The sequence below is a fragment of the Canis lupus genome, chromosome 7 (genome assembly GCF_048164855.1).
Source record: "Canis lupus baileyi chromosome 7, mCanLup2.hap1, whole genome shotgun sequence".
NCBI lineage: Eukaryota > Metazoa > Chordata > Mammalia > Carnivora > Canidae > Canis > Canis lupus.
The window spans coordinates 4,003,828-4,031,789 of NC_132844.1; the positions used below are offsets into that span (position 1 = coordinate 4,003,828).

At 53.7% G+C, this 27,962-nt stretch overlaps 1 protein-coding gene and 1 long non-coding RNA gene across 2 annotated transcripts in view; both read right to left on the bottom strand.

The window, feature by feature from the left end:
* Window positions 1–16,042, bottom strand: part of CCN6 (cellular communication network factor 6) — a 20,964-nt gene extending 4,922 nt beyond the window's left edge. The window contains exons 1-4 of the mRNA XM_072833924.1: window positions 15,840–16,042; window positions 8,440–8,678; window positions 4,717–4,965; window positions 967–1,160 (exon numbers count right to left, since the gene is read on the bottom strand). Of these exons, the coding sequence (XP_072690025.1) occupies window positions 967–1,160; window positions 4,717–4,965; window positions 8,440–8,678; window positions 15,840–16,042 (885 nt within the window). The remainder of the gene's footprint in view (window positions 1–966; window positions 1,161–4,716; window positions 4,966–8,439; window positions 8,679–15,839) is intronic.
* Window positions 16,043–17,132: 1,090 nt separating this feature from the next.
* LOC140636214 (uncharacterized) lies at window positions 17,133–22,068 on the bottom strand. The gene is made up of 3 exons (XR_012033513.1): window positions 21,883–22,068; window positions 17,579–17,820; window positions 17,133–17,307 (listed from the first exon to the last, which is right to left on the bottom strand). It is a non-coding gene; the product is annotated as an uncharacterized lncRNA (long non-coding RNA).
* Between the last annotated feature and the right edge of the window lie 5,894 nt (window positions 22,069–27,962).

The window sequence follows — 27,962 nt, forward strand, 5'->3', positions numbered from 1 at the left end:
GCGGGCAGTGACTTTCCGCACTCTCCTACCTTTGAAATCCCCTCGCCAGGGGTCTGTGCCCCCCTGTTCCTATCCCATCATAATGTAGGAGCCGCTCCCCAATTTTTTTTTGCTGTCCACCCTTCACTTAGTTCCACAATTTCTACAGTGAGAACTTTTCTGTCTTCTTTAATATCAAAGGCCAGGTCTTATTAAATGTTTATTTACCTAAGACAGCAAATTCCCTAACATAGGCGGTTTTGAGTGGATGAATAAATGAATACCTATCTTAATTCCTTTAAAATTGAGTTGTCAGCTTCTTACTATGATCGGGAATAACCTGGAGATGAGTTTTAGCATTCCTTAGACTTACTCTTGAGACCGTCATCTTGCCTTGCCCTAGAAGGAGGACCAGCTCTAATTATACCAAACAATTCTAGTGTGAATATGTTATCATAGTCCTTTGGCAAGTTTACTATCTAAGCACAGAGCATTTTGGAAATGGTGGGTTCCCCCTCCAACTTGGTGATCCAAGGATCAAGAACCAAGATCAGAACTTCTCTGATGTTCGTAAGGTCTGTTTCAATAATTACGATGCAACAACCAAAATCTGTTATCCATTGCCTTGACTCCACCACATAAAATTAATATATTCTAAAAAATTGGAATCCGAAAAGGATCTGCTTTTAAAAGACATACATGGTGGGTGTACCACAGCAAACCAGGCTGGTCAAGACCCACACTGCTAAGCTGTTAGAGCAGAATCAATAGGGTTAACATTACCCCTTCGCTGGGTAGGATTTTCCCCATGAAGTGCAATTAGATTAATCTTTGTTCTCCTCAGAGATCATTTGACTTTAAGAGTTACCCGGAGGCGATTTTATTTTTACAAGAGTCACACCCAATCTCTCCCCTGAAACACACTTGCACTTTTTAGGACTCTTTTAATATTGAATTATAATGAAGTTACATCAAATTAAGTTTCACCTTTACTCTCTTTAATATATTACTGTCACAAGGTTGAATATAACACAGTCTTCTCTCTCTTCTCATTTCACAGTTGCTATTTTCATTGGTGACCCGATCAGATATTCCCATCCCACACGTTCTGGAGCAAGGAGTCCACTTTGTTGCTTGCACAAGACATTTTCCTTTCCAAATAAGCGGGAGGTTCCTATAAGCTAAAATAAAGGGGGGGGGGAGAGTAGATGTGTATCTAAATACATAGACAACTTTTAATATTTTTCAGCTAATAGTTAATAGATCAGAACCTTTTATGTAATGTAATTCAGAATAAGCTTCTGGTCTAACTCGTTCTCTCCTCTTCCCACTTTCCAAATTACCTTTCAAGCAAATATTATAGTCCAATTTCTTAGGAAGAAGAAAAATCTTTATCTTTGAAAATCTGAGTAGATGCACCCACTTGCTTCGGCTTAGCTCACCAAGTATTAAACTACTGCGTTTTCTCTCATTCTCGCATCTTGCTGGATATTATTTTCAACAATGAAATAGACAGTAGTAGGATTAAGGAATTCAAGATATTAATCAGAACAATGTCTTAATGTTAAATTTCGTAATATGTTAAAACCTAAAATACAAAAGTTCTATTCGAGAATAACCTATTGAGCCCAGTTATTTTTCCTCCACTTGTTTTAACCTAGTCTTTTTTTTTTTTTTTTTAAGATTTTATTTATTTATTCATGAGAAACACAAAGAGGCAGAGACAGGCAGAGGGAGGAACAGGCTCCCTATAAGGAGCCCGATGCAGGACTCGATCCCAGGACCTCGGGGTCACGCCCTGAGCCGAAGGTAGACTCTCAACCACTGAGCCACCCAGGTGCCCCTTAATCTAGTCTTTTAGAAAATTCTCTGCATTACACTGAAGTAATCAGAATAGCCATAGACTAAGTCATGGCAAATGTGTAATCTATTTTATTCATTCAACTTAATTGCTACATTCCCTATGGTATCAGGCCCATGGTATTCCTTCCATGGACTAGCCATTTCAAATCAGCTCTAGAAAAAGACCTGCCAAAAGAAAAGATGGATAGATTTATGGGGGGTGGGGGGTGGGTAAGCTGGTGGTTAGATGGAGCCCCCTCCACTGATTCCTGCTTAGCAGAAGGGAGGGCAAGGGGATGCATAACGAAAATACAATGTGGTGCGGTGCAAAATAACTCTTCCGTCTTCTTAGAAATCCATTGGGAGCTTCTTCTGCTCATGAATGAATTTAGCCATTTTAAGTTCATTTTAAACAAACTACACATGGGTTCATTGTCTCAAAGCATTTCCCAAATGGATGCTTGGAATAAGTCTGAGTCTGCAGTTGGACATTGCAGCATTCTGGCTACGTTACTTCAAAATGCCAGTTTAAAACTCTGAAAAGGGGGCACCTGGGTGGCTCAATGCTTGAGCGTCTGCCTTCGGCTCAGGTCGTGATCCCTGGGTCCATGGATCGAGTCCCACATCGGGCTCCCCAGAGGGAGCCTGCTTCTCCCTCTGCCTGTGTCTCTGCCCCTCTCTGTCTCTCATGAATAAATAAGTAAAATCTTTTAAATAAATAAATAAAACTCTGAAAAGACACCCTCCTCCTGCCCCCTCCCACCCACCCAGGCCCCCGCCAACTGCCTTCCTGATGGGAAACATCAGCCGCTTTGAAGCATCTGCCAGCATCTGCCGTCTCTGAATAAAATGATACTTTGCAGCTCTCAGTGTTATTGCAGTTGGATCTTGCGATTGCACAAGCAGCTGAGGGAGAGGAAGCAGAAACGTGAAGATACCTGGAGAGGTAGACAACAGTTTAGAGACCTCAGTGCAGGAAGCAGATTAAAAGCCCGGCACGCATCTGCAATAAATAAAGGCAGGTTAGATGATCACCTCACCAATAACCCCCTTAAAGTTAAGCTAAGAGCTGCAGTTCAGGAAGTTAACATCCATTAAAAAGCAAGAAAACTAGAAGAGCTTCTAAAGTTAAGAGGTTATTTAGCATTTGGTGAGCAGGGAGGAAAAGCATGGGGGCATCACATCACTGCGTGCTTCATACTGAGCCGACAGAGGCTGGATCCCAACCCCAACCATGGGCTGCCTGGCGCTAAGGAAGCGTGTAAGTTACTGTCACAAATATTCCTTAAAGTGTGTGTGTGTCATTGTGCTTGATTCGAAAAACCACACCTCTGCTTGGGCCCATGAACAGTTTCAGTTAAGCAGGAGAGAGACGTACATGTCCTCTGAAACACACCCAGGCCTGTGACCTCTACGACCACAGAGCACAGTGGCAGAATTTTTTTTTTTTTTTTGTAGCAAAGCACTCGCCACAAAGAATGGCCACCTAACACTCCCTGCGAACCAGTTTCCAAATGAATCCTCTGGAACTGCCCTTCCGCCACAAAGGAGACCAACTGAACCTGATCCAAGGGGATTTCACTTGTGCAAACTGCTAGCCTAAGGCATTTTCTCACCAGCGAGGTTCACACGTGGGTCCCAAGACCTCACCCTGAGCCCCTCAGATCCAATGCAGAAAATCAAGTGTTCCTGCACCTTTCGAACAAAGAAGAGTTTGGCTTATCATCTCGGAGGTTTTGGAGCATGAGTAGTGTCATGCTATTAGCTGAACAATGAAGTGTGCTGGATGCAAATTCACCACAACCTGTTCAACTGTTCCCAAATTAACTGGCGTATTGGAAGTCTCCGAGAATGTTCCTTTCCTAGAGTTCGTTTTCAAACACCTAAAACTGATTTCTCAGACCATAGTTGCTTTTATTAAATATCCACATAATAGAAGTGAACTTGAGGGTTTTCAGCGTAGATGAGTATCCCTTTTGCATCTCCACGGCGCCTTTCATTTACTAAGCTCTAAATATCTATGCAAAAAAAAAAAAAAAAAAAGGCCTTCTTGATTCCTGAGTGAAAACACAGAGACGTGAACAATAACCAGGCATGAATATGGAACCGTCTGCGTCCTTCCTCATCTGTGCTTCATTTGTTGGGGTTTTTGAAACTCCCATCCCCAAAATGCCCTGGCACTTAAATAAGCTGTTAGCTTCAAAAAAAAAAGTTAAATTGTTGCAAAAAAAAAAAAAAAAAAGATGTTAGCTTCGAGCTGACCAGAACACAGCCTTTATGAATACGGTGACGCTCGCGGGGTCTCCGCACGGGTGTCGGCCTCCCTCCCGCGTACCGGGGCGCCGCACCGGTGTCTCTGTAGAGAGAGGCTGGTGACTGCGGACAGAGCTCAGAGCTCTACTATCTATTCGCTCTATCTCCGAGCAAATGAAATGATGATGTCATGTCAGCAGTTTTCTGTTTTTAGAAACGACGTTCACACATTCTAAGCATATCCTCAAGTATCTTTAACCAGCAGCCTTCCAGCTCTGCCTTCATCCTGTAGCAAAGCTGCCCTGGAAAATTTTGGAGAGTGGATGGTTCTCCCTTCTGGCTCGTAACACATCGACACGAGTGCAAGTTCTCCTCAGGGTGCCCGGGAACCACGTTGGGTCCGTTTTCCTGAGAAGGGGTTGCGTGGGAAGGAGCAGAGGCCTAGAAGAGTTTCCTCTGACCGAGCAGCGCTTTGAAGCACTGGAATGTTCTACTGGAAAACTCTAAACATTATGAGACTGAGAGATGGTACAGCCAGACCAAATCACATCAGTACCTCCTGGGAACCTCTGGTTCATCAAAGGAACATGAGACAAGACCCCGAGAAGCCACACATGAACCAACAGACACGCGTCTACGCACCCGGCCTTGTTCTGTAGCTTGTTGAAAGCTGCTGTCGGGACGGCCCCCGGCCACAGTCGAGTCCGCCAGGCTTCTTTCTGTCTGGAGCCCCGGAGCAGCCGCTGTCGCTGTCGGCCGGCGTCGGAAGGAGCAGAGGTGTGCACCCAATGGCCCCGCTCACGCACAGGCAGCTAACCAGGGGGCTGGGCTGAAAGACCTGGCCATTATGATAGTGTACCCTGTTGAACTCGCACCCCACAGCCACAAGGTCTGAAAAGACAGAAGCGCAAGGTCACCGAGGAAGCCACCCCTGTTAGCCCAGGCCTCCCCGGGGGGAGCCACGGGGGACAGCTCTCTGCCTCGCGGAGCAGCGTCCTCAGTCACTTAGGCTCCCGGCCGGAGCCTCCTTCTCAGAACATGAGCCACAAGGTGAAAATGAGACATTTTCATTGTAGGCCCTCAGCCCCGGTTGGTCCCTCAGAAGTGACCGGGCACGGCCCCGTTCCGGATCACGGCGAGGATGGCGGGGGGCACGGTGACTGCAAGTCACACGGCTGGTCAGAGGTGTTCCCAGGAATCCAACAATAGCAGGGACGTAAGAAATGAGCGGCGTGAGGGCGGAAGAAGCCAGCATCGGTTAAGCTGCGGGGCTGCACGGTACCTAATGCCACTGCCGCCGGGACAACGGGAAGGGGCGCTCACTCCTCCGACAGGCATTTGTGACCTGGAGCAGCAGTTCTCAGAGACTGTGACCCTCGGACCTCTTGGCAATAGCGAGGCCCTTCCAGAGGATCTGCAAGGTCAGAGCCTTTGCTCAAAATACTAAGCTGTGCCCGGCTTTTTACCCCGCGTTGGTGTTTGTAACGGGGGCGGGAGCTGCAGCTGGAAGCTTAGCATCCACCAGACTGGACAGGGTGGTCTCCGTAGTCTGGCCTTGCCGCTGCTGCTTGTCCAGAAATGTACTTTTTGGAAAAAAAAAAAAAGCTAACTTTACTCAATACTGTCCTGATAGCACAGCAAAAATCACTGTGTTAAATCCTAATCATCAAAAAAAAAAAAATTTAAAAATTTAAAAAATAAAAATAAATCCTAATCATCAAATATATGCCTTTTTTAATCTCCTGCGGGACACAAGGAGGTAGGCGCAGAGCAGTTTGGCAGACACGATAGCATCTTGAGGAGAAGCGCCTCTCCCATTGTTGGAGTTTGGGGCTGAACCAACCACTTCTTTAGTAGGAATTCCACCTACAGAAATGACTCACGGGTAAACCATGATCACTCGGGTTTCAGCAGACGTTTCCTTGAAAATCAACAGTGAGCCTGTGTCACTTCAAGGAAAAGAGAAGTGGCCCGTGACAGGACGGAGGCAGGCTTGCGAGCGAAAACCAGCATCCCGGGAAACCTGCATCCGCCGCGGCGGTCTCCGTAGCTGCCGACGTGCAGAGCTTCCCACGAGGTCAGCATCCACTCGCGGGATTTGTTAAAAATATTACATGATTAAGTGTATGGGTATTTGGAACAGCTACATAACCACTGTTCCAAACCAGCACTTTCCAAATAACCACTGCATGGTATCAGAAAATCACGTCTGAGGGACGCCCGGGTGGCTCAACGGTTGAGGGTCTGCCTTCAGCTCCGGTCGTGATCCCAGATTCCCGAGATCGAGTCCCACATGGGGCTCCCTGCAGGGAGCCTGCTTCTCCCTCTGCCTGTGTCTCTGCCTCTCTCTCTCTGTATCTCTCATGAATAAATAAATAAAATCTTAAAAAAAAAAAAAAAAAAAAGAAAGAAAATCACTTCTGAGTAAAAGACACACTCTAAGTGGGTCTTGGAGAGACCAGTGCATTCCATGGTCATGGAGCTCGGCACGTTCACGGACATGGTTTCTGACTCCACGATGCAGCTAGTTTCCAGGACACTACCACTTCTCAGGCTCTAATATAATATGAAAAGGAATATTCACAATTATCTGAAAACTCTGTTAAAATATTCCTGCCTTTTCCAAGGACCCCATCTGTGTGAGGCTGTGTTCCCTTCATATATTGCAACCAAAAGAACACACAGGAATAGACGGAAAGCAGAAATCTATCGATCTCCCGTTTAAGCCGGACATTGGAGAAAGGGGCATAAATGTAAAACAGTTCCATTCTTCTCACTAAATTTTTCTGCCTTTTAGAAAATAAAGTATTTTTCATAAATATATGTATTCCCGTCAAGTTGCAATGGGTTTGCTCTTTTTAAATGAATTAGTTAAGTATTTTTAAATTTCTAATCCATTTAGGGCAGCCCAGGTGGCTCAGCGATTTAGTGCCGCCTTTGGCTCAGGGCCTGATCCTGGAGACCCGGTATCGAGTCCCACGTCGGGCTCCCTGCATGGAGCCTGCTTCTCCCTCTGCCTCTCTCTCCATGTGTGTCTCTCATGAACGAATAAATAAAATCTTAAAAATAAATAAAATAAATTTCTAATCCATTTAAGTGCATTAAATTCCAATAGAGGGCAGCCCCGGTGGCCCACTGGTTTAGCACCGCCTTCAGCCCAGGGTGTGATTGCTCGTCTGAGCCCGGTGCCCACATTGGGAACTGCACAGCCTAGCACTGTGGGCTGCCTGCCTGCCCCTGGGCCTTTCCCGCACGGGCCCTAACGGCCACTGACCTGGGGCTTGCTCTTCCCAGGAATCTTAATCTGGGGGGCGCCTGGGTGGCTCAGTGGGGTAAGCATCCTCCTGCGGCTCAGGTCATGATCCTGGGGTCCCGGGATGGGGCCCACGAGGGCTCCTGGCCCAGGGAGGAGGCTGGGACCCCCTCTCCCTCTGCCCTTGCCCCTGCTCTCGCTCGCTTGCTCTCTCTCTCGCTCAAATAAAGAAAATCTTAATTATTATTATTTTTTTAAGATTTTATTTATTTATTCATGAGAGATACAGAGAGAGAGAGGCAGAGACACACAGGCAGAGGGAGAAGCTGGCTCCATGCAGGGAGCCTGACGTGGGACTCGATCCTGGGACCGCAGGGTCACGTCCTGGGCTGAAGGCAGACGCTCAACTGCTAAGCCACCCAGGTGTCCCAAGAAAATCTTTAAAAAAAGAAAAAAAAAGAAAGAAAAGAAAAAAATTTTAATTCTAGGTAAATTGGGATCCTGAATTGCTGTCAAGGGATAGATTGAGGTGGTCTTAAGCAGGTTCCAGAGCTAGAGCCCCTAAAGCTGGGGGTCGGGGTGTGAGTGGGGATCCCCTTGGCCTTCCTCTTCACGCATCTGCCTCAGCTAGAAACTAGATGGGGGGAAATTTTTTAAATAAATTTTTTAAAAAACCCTAGGTGGGGATCCCTGGGTGGCTCAGCGATTTAGTGCCGCCTTCGGCCCAGGGCCTGATCCTGGAGACCCGGGATCGAGCCCCACGTCGGGCTCCCTGCAGGGACCCTGCTTCTCCCTCTGCCTGTGTCTCTGCCTCTCTCTCTCTCTCTCTCTGTGAATTTCATGAATAAATAAATACATGATCTTTAAAAAACAAACAGACCACGACGGCCTGCGGGTTATTTGGAAAGGCTGAGGTTAAAGCGGTGCGCGCGGCGACCCACCCACCCACCCTGACGGCCGAAGCACGGTTCGTTTCTAGGGGCGGGAAGGCCGGCTTCGGGTTGCATCCGACGGTGGGACCGAGTCTGCAGAATCTGCCGCTTCCGCCCAGGCCCCGGGAGCCGAGACCCCGGCCCGGCCAGGCCTCCCGCCCGCGGGCCCCGCGCACTCACACGCGCACACGCCCGTCTCGAACCGCGGCCGGTCCGCCGAGTAGTCGCAGTACAGCCCCCGGTGCGGGTCGCACACGTCGGCCTCGTTGCACGCGTCGCCGTGTTGCCTGGCGCAGACCTCGCAGCACCCGCAGCCGTCGGTCAGCAGGCTCACCCCCGGGCCGCAGCGGGGCCGCGCGCCGCACTCGCAGGGCCAGCGGCACAGGGGCCGCCCCCGCCGCTCCGCCGGCTCCGCGGGCCTGCAGCACACCTCCCCGCCACCCACGCGGCGTCACGCGCGGCCACGGGGCCTCCGCACCTGCCGCCCGGCGCTCCCTCCGCTCCCTCCGCCGCCCGCCTCCCCCTGCGCCCCCTGCGCCCTCCCCGCGGCTCTCGGGTGCCTCTCCCCTCCTGCCCCTGCGCCCTCTCTCTCCGTTATCTGGGTGCCTCTCCCCTCCTGCCCCTGCGCCCCCTGCGCTCTCCCCTGCGGCTCTCGGGGTGCCTCCCCCCTCCCCCTGCGCCCTCCCCCCCCTCCCGCTATCTGGGTGCCTCTCCCCTCCTCCCCCTGCGCCCTCTCTCTCCGTTATCTGGGTGCCTCTCCCATCCTCCCCCTGCGCCCTCCCCGTCCGCTCTCGGGGTGCCTCTCTCCCCTCCTCCCCCTGCGCCCTCTCCCCCACCCCCCACCCCCCCGCTATCTGGGTGCCTCTCCCCTCCTCCCCCTGCACCCTCCCCGGCGGATCTCGGGGTGCCTCTCCTCTCTCCCCCTGAACGCCCCCTGAGCCCTCTCCATCCGCTTTCAGGGTGCCTCTCCCCTCCTGCCCCTGCGCCCTCTCCCCCGGCTATCTGGGTGCCTCTCCCCTCTCCCCCTGCACCCTCCCCGGCGGATCTCGGGGTGCCTCTCCTCTCTCCCCCTGAACGCCCCCTGAGCGCCCCCCCCCCCCCGCTATCTGGGTGCCTCTCCCCTCCTGCCCCTGGGCCCTCTCTCTCCGTTATCTCGGTGCCTCTCCCATCCTCCCCCTGCACCCTCTCCCTCCGCCTTTGGGGTGCCTCTCCCCTCTTGCCCCTGCACCCTCTCCCCCCACTATCTGGGTGCCTCTCCCCTCTCCCTGTGCCCTCTCCCCGCCTGTGCCCTCCCCGTCCACTTTCAGGGTGCCTCTCCCTTCTCCCCCCTGCGCCCTCCCTTCCGCTTTCTGGGTGCCTCTCCCCTCCTCCCCCTGCACCCTCCCCCACCACCCGTTGGCTTCTGGGTGCCCCCCTCCCTACTCAGAGCCCTCTCTGTACCTTCCCTCTCCTCTCGTCACCCCTAGTCAGGGCCCCCTACAGCGGATACCCCTTGAGGCTCCCCTCCCCTCCAGCGACCCTCAGGCTGTTTCCTCTGGTAAGAAGTCCCTCATGGTTTGTCTCTCTCTGACTTCACCTAGTTGTGTTTCTCCCTCCCTCCCCTATGATCCTCTCCTTTGTTTCTTAAATTCCACATGAGTGAAGTCACACAATCCTCGCCGACTATTTCGCTCAGCATAATACCCTCCAGCTCCATCCATGTCGTTGCAGATGGCACGATTCCATTCTTTTTGATTGCTGAGTAGTAGTACACTCACGCGTGAGCACGCGCACACACACACACACACCCGCCACGTCTTTACCCATTCACCTGTCGCTGGACATCCGGGCCCTTTCCATAGTTTGGCTATGGTGGACATTGCTGCTGTGAACACTGGGGTGCAGGTGCCCCTTCGGATCACTACATCTGTATCTGTGGGGTAAATACGGAGCCGTGCGATTGCTAGGCTGTAGGGCAGCTCTATTTTCAACTTGAGGAACCTCCACACTGTCTCCCAGAGTGGCTGCACCAGCCTGCATTCCCACCCGCAGCGTGAGAGGGCTCCCCTTTCTCCTCATCCTCGCCAACATCTGTTGTTTCCGTGTTGTTAATTTTAGCCATTCTGACCTGTGTGAGCTGGTGTCTCATTTTGATTTGTAATTCCCTGATGCTGAGCATTTTGCAAGCATCTGACTCTTGATTTCCACTTGGGTCACTCTGCCCCACTTGCACACATTCTCTCATTCTCTCAAAAAAGGAGGGGGGAGGAGAGGCAGGAATGTCAGAAAAGCTGAGATGATAGAAGCAGAGGCAGAAGTGCCAGGAGTGCAGGTGCCTTTAAAAGCTGCAAAAGGCAAGCAAAGGACTCTCTCCTAGGCCCTCCCTAGGCCCTCCCGAAAGAACAGAGGCCTGCTAACACTTGATTTTAGCCCTAGGAGACCCATTTGCAGACTACAGATGTCCAGAACTGAAAGATAATACACTTGTGTTGTTTTAGCCACTGAGTTTGTGGCAATTGGAAACCACACACCCCATTTTATAAATGAGTCCCCTGAAACTCAGATTATATACAAAGTAGATCATATTCAGTAAGTGGTAGGACAAGGATTTGAACAAGACCAGCAGACTTCAGAGCCTGAGCTCTCAACCCTTGCTGCCTTCCTTCCCTAGCCCAAGTCCTGGCACACACCAGCTTTGATCCTGGACAAACCACCTAATCTCTGCATCTGTCTCTCCTCTCCAGCCTGCATCTCTCTCCCTAAGCTTGCAACTCACGAATTCCCACTGGGTCTACCCACTTGATGCCCTGTGAGCATCTCATTTCCTCCCTCCCCACAACAGACTGCTCCTCAGCTAGTGGTTCCCATTTTAGTGAATGGGGAATGGGGGCACCAACCACTGAGTTCCTGTTCCCCAGGAAGCAGAAAGCCAACCTCACCTGCTCCTCCCCTTCATCCCTCACACCTGAAAGTCACTGACTTAAAGGAATAAGCCCAAACTCCAAAGCACAGCATTCAGGGGCCCTCTTCATTTCTTGCATTCCTTACATTCTAGCAAGTTCAAGTGTCTGCAGTTCCCTGCATATCCAATGCTGTTCCTTGTGCCTCGAACATACTTCCCCGACTCCCACTCCTTCACCTGGCTGGTCACATATCAACTTTTCCAGAAAACGTCTTACAACTCCCCTGCCTCCCTTTTTTATGACCTTGTACTGAAATTTCCTATGTAAGTGCCTGCCTTCTCCACGTGCTTACCACTATCCAGCCGTAGGGGCTCCTGGTTCATTTGTGGGTACTCTTGGCTCCTAGCACAGCACCTAGCAAGTAACTTGGATAATCAACCCTCAATTTTTATTTAATAGACTGAAGCACTTGCACTGATATAGAGATCTAAGCCTCTTTCCAACTCAAAAATCCTGCCTTTAAAAGCATTAGTTTGAAATTCCACCATTCCACCCCGGCCTTTTGTCTCATCACTGGCAAAATGTATCCCCCAGAGAAACACTTTCAGCTACAATTCAGGTTGAAGATACAATGTGAGGATGGAGTTGGAGGAAACAGTGCTGGGTTTCTGGAGAAGGAGGAGGGCGACAGAAGGAAATAGTGGAGAAGGGAGTAGAAATAGTGTCTACTTCTCAGTTTTTCCCAAGGCCTCCCTGCCAGGTTCAGTGGCGCTCAATCGGGCTCCTATTCATGGCGCCTCTATGTCATCCCCTTGTCCACATCTCTGGGGTATTTGACTCTTTCTTAATCTTCTCCTCTCCCTTGGCTTTCATGACACAAGACCTTCCCAATTCCACCCTTAACCTCTCAACATACTTTCTCAATCTCTTGTGTAGACTCCCGTTACCCCCTGAGTATGACTTACATTTAGACTAATCGATGTTTCATAACCTTAAAGGATTGCATTTCACACTCTGCACACGGTCTCTTAGCAATCTCGTCTACCCTTTGCCTTTGATTTCCACCCTGCACAAGCTTCAAAACTAAATTTCCATCCAGGATCTCTCCACCGAGCTCTAGAGCCGTATAGCTGACTACCGACTAGACATCGCCACTAGAATGTCCCATGGAAAAAGCTCATTCCCTAAACTTATCATTCCTCACCCACCTCTGCCCTTTTGGACAGCTTCTTCAAAGTTTGGAGTTAGGAAGCCAGGAGTCACCCAGGTCATCTTCCTCTCCCTCACCTCCCATAGCCGTTCAGTGACTAATACTGTCCTCCTATTTCTAGAACTAGTCACCATCTCGCCGTTTGCACTGCTGCTGAGTTGGATTGCAATATGTTCCCAACTGGTTTTCCTTCCTCAAGAATGACTTCCCAAATGAATCTACCACATTGCTGATGGAGGGATCCCTTTAAAAAACATATCTGATTCTACTACTCCTCTCTTTAAAGCCCATGAATAGTCCCCTACTGGGTATACTGTGCAGATCAAAATTATAAGCATGTTATCGAAAGCCTGTGCGGGTTTTATGCCTTCTTCTCCAGCCTTCACTCTCAATGCACTCTCTTCCTGTGTCTTACTGCTTACTAGGCCCACCAGCTCAGTTTCCTTCTCCATGCTTTCCTCATATCGCTGCCTCTTAAGGAAATGCCTATTCTCAAAACTGCCCACCTGCGGACACTTGTTTCTCTTTCCAATCTTGAAGCATTTCTATATAATCTCTGAGGCCACAAGGCAACTTGTTGAAAACCAAAGATAAAGAAAAAAAATCTTGAAAGCAGAGTGAGAAAAGAGAAGCATTATATACAAGAGAATAACAAAAATAATGAGACCTGACTTCCAAAGAGATTAAGATGTTCTTCAGTGGGGGCCTTGGACATAGCCAGGCCATGAAATATTATGCAGTGCTAAAAAGAAATGAGTGAAAGAAGCCAATCTGAAAAGTCTAAATACTGTATGATTCCAACTACATGACATTCTGGAAAAGGGCAAAGCTGTGGAGACAGTAACAAGATCAGTAGCTGCCAGGGGTTGAGGGAAGAGGTAAATGGCTGGAGCACAGAGGATTTTTAGGGCATCAAAAATCCTCTATGATACTATAATGGTGGATACATGTCATTATACATTTGTCCAAACTCACAGGATGTACCTCACCAGAAGTGAACCCCAAGGTAAACTCTGGACTCTAGGTAATAATGTATCAACGTAGGTCCATCATTTCTGGTGGAGGATGTTAATAATGGGGGAAGCTATGCATGTGTACCAGTAGGTAGCGCACAGGAAATCTCTGTACCTTCCTCTCAAATTTGCTGTGATCTCTTTTTTAAGATGTATGTATTTATTTGAGAGACAGAGAGAGCACAAGTGGGAGGGATAGAGGGAGAGGGGGCAAGAATCTCAAGCAGTTTCCATGCTGAGCACCGAGCCTGATGCAGGGCTCCATCTCATGACCCTGAGATCATGACCTAAGCAGAAACCATGAAGTGGATGCTTAATCAACTGCACCACCCAGGCACCCCCTTAAATTTGCTGTTATCTTAAAGCTACTCTAAAAAAAATTAAGTCTTGGGGCACCTGGGTGGCTCAGTGGTTGAGTGTCTGTCATTGGCTCAGGTCGTGATGCTGGAATCCCGGCATCAAGTCCACATCGGGCTTCTGGCAGGGAACCTGCTTCTCCCTCTGCCTATGTCTCTGCCTCTCTCTCTGGGTCTCTTGTGATAAATAAAATTCAAAAAACAATGAAGTCTTAAAAAAAAAAAGGGGGGGGGGGGAGGAGGAAGAAAACAAGACCCAGTACTGAAAGGGGAAAAAAAACCTGTCAACCTAGAATTCTATCTCCAGTGAAACTATCTTTCAAAAGTGAAAGTGAAATTTAATTTCCAATTAAACAAAAACTGAGAAAAACTGTTGCTAGCACATCTGTGTCACAAGAAATATTAAAGGAAGATCTTCCATCTAAAGAAAAATTACAATAGATAGTAATCCAGAAATACAAAGTAATGAAGAGTCCCCAAAATGGCCAATAGTGGGAAAATATAAAGATAGATAGGTCGATAGATTTCTTTTTTCTTCAGACATTTTGATCGTTTTCAAAAATCAAAATCTCAGGGCAACAAAAGAGTTAGCAGATTCTTTTGGTACGACAGAAAAGAAATGAGACAGACCTCTGTACACCAAAAGAGGCTCTTTTGGTGTAAACAGAAAGTTGACACCAGAGCTGAGCTTTGGTGGATTTTTTTTAATGATTTTATTTATTTATTCTAGCTCTGAGATCTTAAATGACTTTCTATCATTTATTTAACCTTTGAGCCTCAATCTTCCTCTGCAAAATGGAATTATTAATATCCACCTTGTAAGGTTATTTTGAGGATTAAGATAATTACTGAAGTACCTAGCTCGGTACATAGCAGATGCTCAATGAATGGTAGGTATTATTCCTCAAAAATTCATTCTGGCAAAAGTAAGCAAAATAATACTTTCTTGTCGCTGTATTTTAATGCCTTTTTATGTTTTTTTCTTTTAATTTTGGACACATCTGTCTATACTGGAATATTTGCTGCTTAGGAATACATTGTAGGCTCTCCATTCACAATAATGGCAGGACTTTTCTCAAGATGGGCAGAGTGGGAGAGAGGCATCCCCATCTCACTTCTACTGGGGAAATGTGCCCCTCCAGCCCTCAGTGAAAGTAAACTGTACCACCCACATTCTTATTAGGATTATTTTGTCATCTCAGCTCTCACCCTATAAACTATAACAACTTTCCATCTCTTTTCTCCTAAAATACAATTTACTGCCCTAATCGACTGACTATTCACTCAAAGACACTTCCGTGTTTTCCCGATCACCAGAAGCTTTCAAAAGCTCCATCCTCCGGGCAGGCAGTAACCTCCACTGTGTAAATAAACCCATAAATAAGTCATCCTGTTTTCATCTTCTTATTTAAAAAAATACGAAGGCAATGAATTGCTCCAGTTAAATTAAACTTCCCTTTGGTCTGTGGCTTGAACTATTTATTTCAAAGTCTTCATGGACGGATTCCCTTTCAGGAAAAGTGAGAGACACCTAAGCTGGGAAAAGACACAGTAATAGAATGTTTTAAAAGCGTAAATGTTGGGGCGCCTGGGTGACTCAGCAGTTGAGCGTCTGCCTCCGACGCAGGGCCTGACCCCGGGGTCCTGGGATCGAGTCCCCCATGGGATTCCCTGCGTGGGGCCTGCTTCTCCCCCTGCCTTGTCTCTGCCTCCTCCGTGTCTCTCATGAATAAATAAATAAAATCTTTAAAAAAATAAATAGAAATGTTTATCCGAAGTGCTCCTCTCCAGCAAGGAGAGGCTTAAGTGCAGAAAATTGCCAGGATCGTTTTTTTCCCCGGTCGCTCTTTGCACATTCGGCCCAGGGCCCAGGAAAGCGGGAGCCCAGGCTGGGGCCTAAGGCAGAGGCCCGGCTGACCCGGCCGCCGGGCGGGGGTGGGGGTAGGGGTGGGGGTGGGGGTGGGGGTGGGGGTGGGGGGGTGGGGATGGGAGTCGCCCCCCCAGGACGGGGTGCTCAAGTCCGCGAGCCGCGCCAACACACTGGGGGCAGGACGTAGCGCCTTGACCTGGAAGGGGGAGGTGGTTGCCGCCTCCTCCCCGAGGCTACTGCGCTACAAACCCGTTACCTGGAGAACAACGTGGCTCGGTTCGGCCGGCAGCGCTTCCACAGGAACGCGTGCTCCGAGCCCTCTGCCCGCCCCCGTCCCCCCTGGCCCCGCCGCCCCCCGCCTCCGACCGAGCCCGCGGGGCCCCCTGCGCGCAGGAGGAGCTCACCTGTGCCAGCGCGGCGCCCAGCAGAGCGCAGAGGAGGCGCCCGCGCATGCTGCCCGCGCCCCGGCCCCCAGGGACCCGCCTTCCCCCTGCGCTCTCCCGCCGAGACGCCGCACGCCGCCTGGGCAGGGGCAGGGGCAGGGGCGGGGCAGGGGCGGGACCGGGGCAAGGGCAGGGGCGGGGGCGGGGGCAGGGCAGGAGCGGGGCCGGAGCCGGGGCCGGGGCAGGGGTAGAGGCAGGGCAGGGGCGGGGCAGGGGCAGGGGTAGAGGCAGGGCAGGGGCGGGGCAGGAGCAGGAGCGGGGCAGGGGCGGGACGGGGCAAGGGCAGGGGCGGGGGCAGGGGCTGGCGCCGGGGCAGGGGTAGAGGCAGGAGCAGGGGCGGGGCAGGGGCAAGGCAGGGGCAAGGCAGGATGGGGCCGGGGCAGGGGTAGAGGCAGGGCAGGGGCGGGGCAGGGGCGGGGCCGGGGTAGAGGCAGGAGCAGGGGCGAGGCGGGGCCGGGGTAGAGGCAGGAGCAGGGGCGAGGCAGGGCAGGGGTAGAGGCAGGAGCAGGGACGGGGCAGGGCAGGGGTAGAGGCAGGGCAGGGGCAGGGGCGGGGCCGGGGTAGAGGCAGGAGCAGGGGCGGGGCCGGGGCAGGGGTAGAGGCAGGGCAGGGGCGGGGCAGGGGCGGGGTCGGGGTAGAGGCAGGAGCAGGGGCGGGGCAGGGCAGGGGTAGAGGCAGGAGCAGGGGCGGGGCCGGGGCAGGGCAGGGGTAGAGGCAGGAGCAGGGGCGGGGCAGGGGCAAGGCAGGGGCGGGGCCGGGGCAGGGATTGAGGCAGGGCAGGGGCGGGGCAGGGGCGGGGCCGGGGTAGAGGCAGGAGCAGGGGCGGGGCAGGGCAGGGGTAGAGGCAGGAGCAGGGGCGGGGCCGGGGCAGGGCAGGGTAGAGGCAGGGCAGGGTAGGGGGTGGGGCAGGGGCAGGGGCGGGGCGGGCCCGGGGGCGGGGGCGGGGGCGAGGCAGGGGCGGGGGCAGGGGCGAGGCAGGGCGGGGCAGGGGCGTGCCCGCGTCCCAGGAGAGCGGGCGGGCGGGGCGGGAAGGCCGAGGGCGCTCCCGCCCGCCGCCCCGATCCGCCCTCAGCCCCCGGGTGCCCTGACTGACCCCAGGTCGGCTCCCAGGGCAGGTGGCCCCTGACGGGAACGGACGGAGGTGGCCGGGGCGGGGGCCTGGGCCTGGGGCCTGAGAGCAGACGCTGCAGCCCCGCGACCCAGGAAGCCGCGTTAAGTCCAGTCTTTGGGGCGTGGAGAAGTCCTGCTCGTGGCAGCCGCCGAAGGAGTCGAGACTGGGGGAGACCATCGATGTGTTTCAGGGCGGTGCCGCCCCGCCCCCCTGCAGCGCCCCCCGCGTTCCCCGTGTGCGGGACCGCCCTGCCCGCCTTCTCAGCCTCGGCCTCGCTGACGTCTCCACCGGCACCTGCCGCGGGTCGGGGTTCCGCGGGCCCCGCCTCTGCTGCGCCCCCTGCGCCCCCTGCGCCCCCGGCCGCCTTCTCTTCCCTTCCAGCCTGCACCCTCCTATCCTTCCCTTACCTGGCGGCTCCCGGGCACTCTGCTCACCTTTGCTCCTGGGAGCGCTCACAGCTCTATAAAGACGCAGGTGGTGAAGCCCGGTGCCCGGGGTCTGGGGAAAATCCGGGCTCTGCCAACGACAAGGAGCCCGGGGTCCTGCGAGGGCCAGGGGTTCCTCGAGGTGCCACCGCACAGAGTACTGAGTCGTCCACGAAGCCGTAATTGCGATCCCACCACATAGCAAGGAATACCCGGCGCGGCTGGGACCGTCGATTCCTTCTCCTTCCTTCCTAAGAAACAGGACAAAACCTCAGAACCACCCGGGGAGGGAAAAGTGTATGTTTGGATCCAATCCAGTCTATTTCTTTAATCGTCCTGGTTTAGCACTCTTCGATCTTTGGTGATCCCGGGCCCACTGGCCGCTGGAATGGAGTGTTTCTCACCTCCTGGCCGGTCCCGCCGAAGCAGAGGAACCCCAGCCAGGCCTAGCTACGGTCCACTCCAGGCCTCCTGCTCCAGCGCCCCTGGTCCAAGTGTGATGCCCCAGGGATCTCCAAGGAGGCCCAGCCTCTTCCCATTGGCTCCCTGTGAAATGCTGGGAGCAGCCACCGTTTTTCTGGAAATGTCTTCCCTCCCTCTGTGATCTCTCTGCACAGGACAATGTCATACTCCCTGTCCTTGCCTCTCAGGAGGAGAGGAACATCTTGGTTGAGAACCAACCAGTGAGCCCCCTCCCCACCCAAGTGTACAGAACTGCGGGGCCTGGGTTACCCACTGTCACCCGTGTTTACACATCTCCAGCCATGGGCACGCTCCTAGTGAACTATGTCAAGCCTACCACAGAAGGACTAAGGGAATAAGACACTTTTAGAAGTCGGGGCTGCCCTCTTCGACTTCCGGCCATGAGTGGCAACACGGGGTGCATCCTGTCCCAAGCACTTTCCTTTATTATCTCATTTAACAAAACGCTCATCTGCCTGGGAACCCCCTGCACAAGTGTTCGGCTTGTGATGTGCATCCAAACACACATGGCGCTGCGCATAGTTAATATGTGCATCGTGTCTTATGATTTACTAGGAAGTTTCACGTTATTATCTTTGGCAATTTCACAGCTCAGTGAGGTATGCAAAAGCAGTCTTAACTATCCTCATTTAACGTATTAAAAACTTGAAATTACGTGATTGTAGTTGGTCAATAAAACACGCTTCATTCCTGCCCTCTAGAGCCACCTATAACCTACTGGGAGAGAGGTCAGGAAACAAACACACCAAGTGTCCGTAACTAAAAACTGAAGAAAGGCTAATAATAAGGAGCAAGAAAATCTAAGAAAGAATGGCGGGGAGGAGGAGCTCACGGAGATGGGGAGGCAGAGAGGACGTCTCTGAGGACATGGCGCTTAATGAGTTGAAGGTGGAGCCCCCGGAGGGTTGGGGAAGGCTCCTGCTCCAGCGCCCTTTGCACGGGTGAAATGCACACCTCTGATGGTGACGAGCTCCATCTGCCAAGAGCACAGCCCCGGGCCCTTCCTGTGAGATTCCTGAAATCCTGCTATGGGGCACGTCATCACAGCTAGAATATTCCCCTTTCCTGGGAGGCTCAGCCACCTGGACAGGCAAAGGTTCAAGCCCACACCTTCTTCCTTTGTTCCTGACTCACTGGCTGTGGGAGGGAGACACTGTTGGTGTAGTAAAGCGGACTCTGCGGGAGGGTCCGCATCTGCATCGGTGAAGCTAGACACTAGCATGCAGCTCACTAATGTGTGCTCCGGGATCTCTCCATTGTGCCCAGTGCTGTGTAAGTATCGATCGGCCGGTCTGATTCAAGGCCACACAGCCGGGTGGGTGCATCTTCCTTTTATTTACCAGGCAACCGCGAGAGTATCCGCTATTCCATGCGGATAGCAGGAAACAGAGCAGACATTCCAAGCATTTACTCCCTGTGTCCTGCTACCTCTCCGCCTGGCCTCGCCATCCCATAATAATCGATAGCAGGACGATTCACGGAGATACTAATTTGCATGGAGTTCTCAACATTTTCCCGCTCCTCTCTCTAATCTCAAGAAGTTAGCGAGGCCTTTGATCCTTCTCTCTGATCCATCCTTCAAGCAGAAAATGGAAGCCACTGGAATGCTTGATCTCACTGAAGAGGGGAGGCTGAGAGAGGAGAGGGGAGGGGAGTAAATGGGAGGCAGCTGAGAAGAAGAGGAAGCAGGTGAAGCCCGTGGGCTGAGTGAGGGCTGGAGGCTCAGTCCATCTGGTGACAGCATCAAAGCCCAGAGAATCTTGGTGTCCCATGGTACTTTCTGGAGACTGACCCAGTGTCAGGGCTCCCCATCGGCAAGCTCCCTGCACACCTCCGTGCGCACGCAAAGCCTCTAGAGCCCGGGCAGCCCCGGAGGGTGCGGGCAGAAAGCTCAGAAAGCTCAGATCAAAAGCTTGGCCTCTTGTCTGGGCACCAGCTCGGCCTCCCACCGTGCCGGCATCGGGAGTGGGAGGAACCCACCAGCGAGAGCTTAGAACAGATGGAGACGGCGGAGGGGTTCTGGGCCAGCTTCAATCGTCATTTTAATTAAAGTTTAATCAATTAATTACATTTCATAAATGTTTAATTTGAAGAAAATGAAGAAATGGACTTCCTACACTCCGCTACATGATTTGAGGAGTCATTCGTACTTGCTACAAATACTCCAAGCGTCACAAAACCGCTATTCTCCTTGGATGTGTTCTCTTCCCTGACATCTTGCAGGCCCCGGAACCAAAACCAAAGCGGGGCACCTCTGGACCACACCTCTGGCTCTCTGCACCCCCAGCAGGGCCTGCGACCAGATCTCTAGTAATTCAGCGATTTTCTTCCAGCCAGGCTGGCAACACGGGCATAACGGCGCTGGGGGCACTTACATGGCAGGTGTGCGATAAGAACTTGCCGGTTATTTACACGGACTCCTGGTAACCTCCTACTCTAACCACCGCAGCTAAGCAGGACTATCCCTTTGCACACATTTATCCACCGCATCTTTTTATGCTCGTTTTTTCTATCGCTAATTGTTTCCACTTCTTGCCTTGTCCCTACAGGTCTTCATCTTAAATGCAACCAAATCTTTTTACAGAACTCCCACCTCAAGACACCCACCCCCTCATGATTTTTGTGCTTCGACCTGAGAGAGCAGGTGTCTTCTCTCCGCAGCACCCACAACCGGTGTGTGCCCCGAGGGCGGCCCTGTGGTAAGGCGCTGCCAGCGGCCCCTCCCACCCAGCTGTCAGTGAACCGGATCCAAGAACCAGCGGCCCCCCACCCCCCGACAGCCACTGCACCCAGGCCCTGCCGGCTGTCTGCTTGGGCCTCGCGCCAGCATCTCTCCAAAAACAAGCAGGTGCCCTCACCTTGTTCCCAAGGCGTCAAAAGGTCAGGCGGTGGCCCCAGGGAAACAAGGCCAAATACCTTCCTGACCTTCCTGTTCACTTTGTCGCCTGGCCTGTTGGTCTGGTTTGCAGGAGGAGCCCCGGTTGGGAAAGAGAAGGCCCCAGTTTGCATCCAGGCTCTGCTGCTTAAGAGTTCGCTGAGCTCGGAAGGTCCTCTCCCAACCCCTCCTTGGGGCTTCTTCACCCCTCCCATCCCTCCTCCACACACCTTTGACCCTGTTACCCTCCCACCTAACACCTCTCTTTCGGGGTGCCTGGCTGGCTCAGGCAGTGCGGCTCGGGACTCTTGATCTCGGGGTTGTGGGTTTGGGCCCTGCAATGAGTGTGATTACTTAAAAACAAAATTAAAAAAAAAAAAAAACAACGACAACTACACCCCCTTTTCTCACTCCCTTTTGCACACAGGTTGCAGTCCAGCTGCTGGGTAACCAGATGCAGCAGGCTCCCATGAGGCCCCTTCCCTCCTCACCCCGTGCTCTAGCCGCACAGACCTGCTTTGTTGTGGGTCCCCCCAGCCTCGTGCCTTCCCTTCTGCTGTCCCACCGGGAGATCTCTGCCCACCCATCACTCACCGGTCTGGTGAATCATTTGCATAAGTGGCTCCCCCTCCCAAGAAGCCTTCCCCACCAGCACCCCAAAGTCCCTCAAGTCCTTTGTGCACCAGCACCGGGCCACGTAAAATCCGTATTGCAATCATCCGTTGCCACGTAGGGGTCCCAGATGCAGCTAGCAGCATTGCTAGGATGCCCGCTTACATTTTTTAAGTACACACAGGACGCATTTACACGAAAGCACTATTCGCGGTTGACCCGACGCTCCTTTAGCTGCCCATAGTTCGGAGGCACTTGGCCCTCCCAGGCTGAGGCCCTGAGGCTGGGGAGCCCTGCACAGCCCTGCTGCCCACCACGCGGCGGGCAGGGGCTTGACACTCACGGTTTACTTTTCTCGCCTTCAAATGATCCACCTGACAGGCAAGTGAAGAAGCACCACGCTTTTTCTTTCTTTCTTTCTTTTTTTTTTTTCCTTTTTTTCTTTGCCTCTGAAAATTAGAGCCTACAGGCTGCTGGGTCCGACGGTCCAGGGCCGGCCTGCAAGGAGCGCGCACGGCCTGCAGGGGGCGCCGCGGGATCGGGGAGCGGCCGCGGGGCGCGCGGGATGGGGGGGAGGGGGAGTCGGGGGGCCGAGCAGGGATGGGGAGGGCCGAGCATGGGTGGGAGGGGCCGAGCAGAGGGTGGCCGAGTAGGGGTGGGGGGACCGAGCAGGGGTGGGCGGGCGAGTAGGGGTGGGAGGGGCCGAGCAGGGGTGGGAGGGGCCGAGGAGGGGTGGGGGCCGAGCAGGGGTGGGAGGGGCCGAGCAGGGATGGGGGGCCGCGCAGGGGTTGGGGGGCCGAGCAGGGGGTGGTCGAGTAGGGGTGGGAGGGGCCGAGCAGGGGTGGGGGGGCCGAGCAGGGGTGGGAGGGGCCGAGGAGGGGTGGGAGGAGCCGAGCAGGGATGGGGAGGGCCGAGCAGGGGTTGGGGGGCCGAGCAGGGGGTGGTCGAGTAGGGGTGGGAGGGGCCGAGCAGGGGTGGGAGGGGCCGAGGAGGGGTGGGGGGCCGAGCAGGGGTGGGAGGGGCCGAGCAGGGATGGGGGGGCCGAGCAGGGGGTGGTCGAGCAGGGGTGGGAGGGGCCGAGGAGGGGTGGGGGGCCGAGCAGGGATGGGGGGGCCGAGCAGGGGGTGGTCGAGCAGGGGTGGGAGGAGCCGAGCAGGGGTGGGAGGGGCCGAGGAGGGGTGGGGGGCCGAGCAGGGATGGGGGGGCCGCGCAGGGGTTGGGGGGCCGAGCAGGGGTTGGTCGAGTAGGGGTGGGAGGAGCCGAGCAGGGATGGGGAGGGCCGAGCAGGGGTGGGGAGGGCCGAGCAGGGGTGGGAGGGGCCGCCGGCATCCCCGCAGCTCCTGCCGCAGCGCCGGGCCTTGGAGAAGCTCTTCCCAGGGGCGCCCGGGGCTCGGCGGTGGAGCCCTGCCTTGGGCTCCGGGCGTGACCCCGGGGTCGCAGGATCGAGCCCCGCATCGGACTCCCTGCAGGGAGCCTGCTTCTCCCTCCACCTGTGTGTGTGTCTCTCTCTGTGTGTCTTTCATGAATAAATAAATAAAATCTTAAAAAAAAAAAAAAAAAACAGCAGCAGCTGCCCGGGGCGCGCGTCACCGTCTGGGTCCCCGGGAGGTCGCGCCCTCCCCCCGGACCCCGGCTTCCTCCTCGCGGCCTGCGAACGCGGCCCCAAGGCTGCAGCTGCGTGGGGAGGCCACCGCCTCGAACGCCATCGCGATCCTAGAATCTCAGCGAGCCTAAGGAGAAGGCAGGAAACACCGCGTGGGGGCGGGGCGGGGTGGGGGCGCTCATCCCGCAGGCCTGGGAGGCGCTCAGGTGCGCAGGTGAGAGCACTTCCGATGGGAAGCAATGTCCTCGCCCTCCAGGTCGCCGCCGCTGCACGTCCAGCCGGCATTTTTGCAGGAAACCCGCAGGTTCTCTCTGAAAATCGGCGCCGCGCGGCCTGGCGGGTGGGGCTCCCCGCGGCCCCGGGGCGGCACTGCCCGCTTCCGACCGCGAGGGGGCGCTGAGACATCCGAACAAAGCGGAGGGCGGCGGAGGGCGGCGGGGGGCGGCGCGGGGGGGCGGGGGATCCCACGCCCAGAGGATGCGCGTGTCCGTGCAGGCCGCGAGCCTGCCTGCTCTTTGAACGTGGATCTGCTGCCCCGAGCGCGGCCTGTCCCCCTCCCGGCCGACGTGCACACAGTGCATCAGCCCCCGGGTCCTAGCGTTCGGGCCACCTTAGTGAAATGAGACTCCAGAGAGTGCAAGGCCTCGTGACTCCAGAATCCTTCTAGATGCTGTGCGCAGGGCCAGCAGCTATCACCCAGCAGCACCCGTGTGACACCGTCCCCTGGTGGAGTCTTTCCAGAGCGGGAAAGCTTCGTTTTCATCGGCAGCACATCCCTCTTTTCTGGGGTGCTCCTGCAGCCCCCGCTCCAAGGCCAGGTGCTTATTGGAGCACAATCAGATGGAAGGGGCAGGCTCCCAAAGAAGCAAGCCCACACTGGGGGGCCTACTGAACCAACAGCCTCCCCCTGCCAGGGCAGCCTCCAGTCCTGGGGGCTGTGGGCGCTGGTATCACCAAAGGCTGGGTGGCTGACAAGCCACAGAAATTTATTTCTCACCATTGTGGAGGCTGGGTGCCCCCGGGTGAGGGTGGCAGCGTGGTTGTGCCCCTGTAGGACGCCTTCCTGCTCCATAGACTAAGGCCCCTTGCTCCCCCGGTGGCGGACACTGGGTCTCTTTTATAAAGGAAGTAATCGGATTCCCAAGGGCTCGTGACCTAACCTCTTCCCAAAGGCCCACTTCCTACATCCTCACGAAGGAGCTTAGGATTTCAGCGTATGGATTTTGAAGGGATACAAACATTGGTTCCATTCCCATCTGTCTGTTTCTCAAAGGAAATGGAGGGGGGAGGCGGTTCACTAATGGGGCCAACCAGTTACGTGGAGGCCAGTTATGAGGGCTGCTCCTTGAACTCAGAGAAGTAATAATCATCTTGCCAAACACCGATCCATATACAGCCTAACCTGTCCCTCAGCCAAGTCCACACGGAAGGTCACTGGATCAATCGCTAAATCACATGTGGTCCTAACCTAAGGACAGGACAAAACTGAGCTCACTCTAGGCCAGGCAGGGCTGGCAGCAGGTGAGGCTCAGCCACCAAACTGTCCCAAGGATGGGTGAGTCACATGTCAACCTCAGAACATGGGAGGCGACCCTTGAGTCCTGGCTGCAGGCTGTGGGCTGCTGGAACGCCATCCGGGCCTTCAGATTGTGTGTCCAAGAATTTCAGTTCTGAAACTCATGTGCCCGACAAATAGCACGCAGTTTTAGGATCCTGTAAGTCAGGTTAAATGTGACTCCAAGTCCCCCTTCCACACAGGTGATGGGCGGTGGGGTCAGAATCCTTATCAGGCACCTGCTCCATCCTGATTTTTGTCAAGGTGCCGGGTTCCTGTAGCCCACAGGCCGCATCATTCCAGTCCCTGTGTCCCTTTGGATCTGGAGTCTGCTGTTTCTGTCCCACTCCCAGGGTATGAGAATCCTCAGTGACCTGGAAGGTCCTGCCTCTGGGGTCCACCCCTCCCGGCTCGGGTCACCCCGCGGCCTGTCCGACCATCCCCACAGCGCACAGCCGAGGAGTGGAGAGCAGCCCCCACTCTCACGAGTCGCCTGCCTAGTCTTGGGGGGTATCTCTCCCTCGCTGCCCAGCTGCCTCCAGAGACATGCCTCTTTCCCTTCCCACTCCGGGGTAGAATTTTCTGTAAACGGTAACAGCTGTAAAGCCTCTTAGATGGGATCTAAAGGAACCAACGGGAAGTAGAAACAGAGTTTGTGGACTGGCGCCGCATGGAAATGAATTTTGTTCTAATAGGGACAAAGTCATGTTAAAGATTCAGAATGGTTTCAATCAAGAATATTTTGTCTTTTTGGGACAGTCATAAAAACGGGAGGATGGAAACTGCCTCAGCATGCAGAACACGGGGACTCTGTTGTTGGGTTCTGGAAGCTTCTCCACATCGAAACATGTCATTTTGTTAACCAGCATTTCCAGCTCATACATTCCTTCTGTCCCAACTGTAATTAAGCAAGTGCATTAAATTTTCAGTATCGGCCACAAATGTGCCTCCGGCCCAGGAACTTTCTATTAGTTTGTACACCTTTTCTACTATAGGAAAGAAGTAACTCAAGTTTATATGATGCAAAAATTGGCTTTGAGAAAATGAATATGGAAACAAATCAGGAATTGATCGACAGGAAGCATAGCATGGGAACGAGAACTGGAACCCGCAGCGCCCGGGAACTGGAGGGTCCCTCGAGGTTAGCAGGCCACGTTCGTTAGGGAGCTCATTATTTCGGAAGACAGGCCATGCGGTCCGTGGAACCCCCCTGCAGCGACAGCGTTCAGCAGAACGTTCTGCAAGGATGGAAATATTGCCTACTATCGAGCTATACTGTGCTTGCTGTTAGGCATTTAAAATATGGCTAGTGCAACAGAAACACGGAATTTTATTTAATTTTATTAAATTTATTAAAATTATTAAAATGTATTAAATAAATAAATTTCACTTAAATTTAAGTAGTCAGATGTGGGGGACGCCCAGGTGGCTCAGCGGTTGAGCGTCTGCCTTCGGCCCAGAGCGTGACCCCGGGGTCCTGGGATCCAGTCCCACATCGGGCTCCCACTAGGGAACCTGCTTCTCTCTCGGCCTACGTCTCTGCCTCTCTCTGTGTGCATCTCTCATGAATACATAAATAAAATCTTTTAATAAATAAATAAATAAATAAATAAATAAATAAATAGTCCGACGTGGCTGGAGGCTATCGTGTTGGACGGCACCCCTAGGTAGTCTTTCCCTCTCTCCGTGTGTGATTTGTTCCTCACCCGCTTCCATACAGGTTCTAAGACAACTTACCAAAACGATCAAAGCGCGGCATGAAATAAGACAATTGAGATTTTCCTAATGGAAACGACAAAAGAAGAAAGGCGTTCTGGAGAAGCGAGCGGAGGCAGAGCTGTTCCCGGGCACATGGCAGGAGTTAGTCATCGCCTTGGAAAATGAAGTGGATTCCCAAATTGCTGGAGACTAAGGCAAAATGAAAAGTCACGCAAGAGGCCACACTGGGATTTGTAGTTTGGTGGTTCGGCTGCCCGCCACCCTTATTTCCTGGAGGCGGTTGGCTTCCCCCTGAAGCCTCTGGCCGTCACGCATCCCACCTACTTGGTGGTGGTGGGGCCACTCAGGGTGACACTACCCCTGGCACCTAAGCCACGCTGGCCGATCGCGGTGGTTGTCTCGAGAGGCTGGGCGTGGAGCGTAGGCGGGTGTGACCTCTCCCCGGGCTGAGGGACAGCAGGTGTGAAACTTGGGGGTCTGCAGACGTGAGGGGCAGGACCACGACCGTGGTCTGCACCGGGGCAGGAGGACGCAGCATGGTGAGGGTCACAGACACGGGGTTCGGGTCCACACCGATTCTCATACTTACGACTATGCGACATTGGCCACGTGCCCTAACGTCTCCAGGCTTCCTTCTTGTAAATGCAAGTGATTTCCGTTCAGATCTCCTAGAGTTGTTATAAAAAAAAAAAAAATAGCGCAAACCCGTGATACGTGCTTCCGAAACATTACTATTAATTCCAGTAATATTAGTGTCAGAATCCCGCCAGCGCTCAAGTTGCTAGGTTTGTGGCATTTGCCAAGATCTCTAACAGTCATCAGCCCCTGGGCTCCAGGAGATACACTCCTCCTCCATATGCTGAAAATCATGTTTCTCTTTGGCTTAAGCTAATTTGGGTTGGGTTTCTGGTAACTGCATCCAACGGAGATGTAACTCTGCCATTTGTTTGGCTTCCAACTTATTCTCTTCCCTCTGCAGAAAGCCGGGGGGACCTAACCTACAGCAGACTCTGACCAGGGGTGAGGGGCACCGAGTAGGGCAACTCAGGTGGACACAACCTCTAGTGGACATACGCTGTATTTTTGGTTGTCCAGTAGCCATAGCTTCTTCTTATTTGGGAATCAACCTTCCAGAACATGCATCTTGGAGGGACACAGGACACCACCTCTTACCACAGGAGCCAGAAGTTGACGAACAGTGCTCTTCTCCCTCCACTGGCAGCTCCCATGTGGATGTCTGACCTGGGCCGGGCTGATGGGATCTTCTCCCTCCACTGGCGGCCCCCAAGTGGTTGTGTGACCTGGGCCGGGCTGATGGGATCTTCTCCATCCACTGGCAGCTCCCATGTGGATGTGTGACCTGGGCCAGGCTGACGGGATGTTCTCCCTCCACTGGCAGCTCCCATGTGGATGTCTGACCTGGGCCGGGCTGATGGGATCTTCTCCATCCACTGGCAGCTCCCATGTGGATGTGTGACCTGGGCCAGGGTGATGGGATCTTCTCCATCCACTGGCGGCCCCCATGTGGCTGTGTGACCTGGGCCAG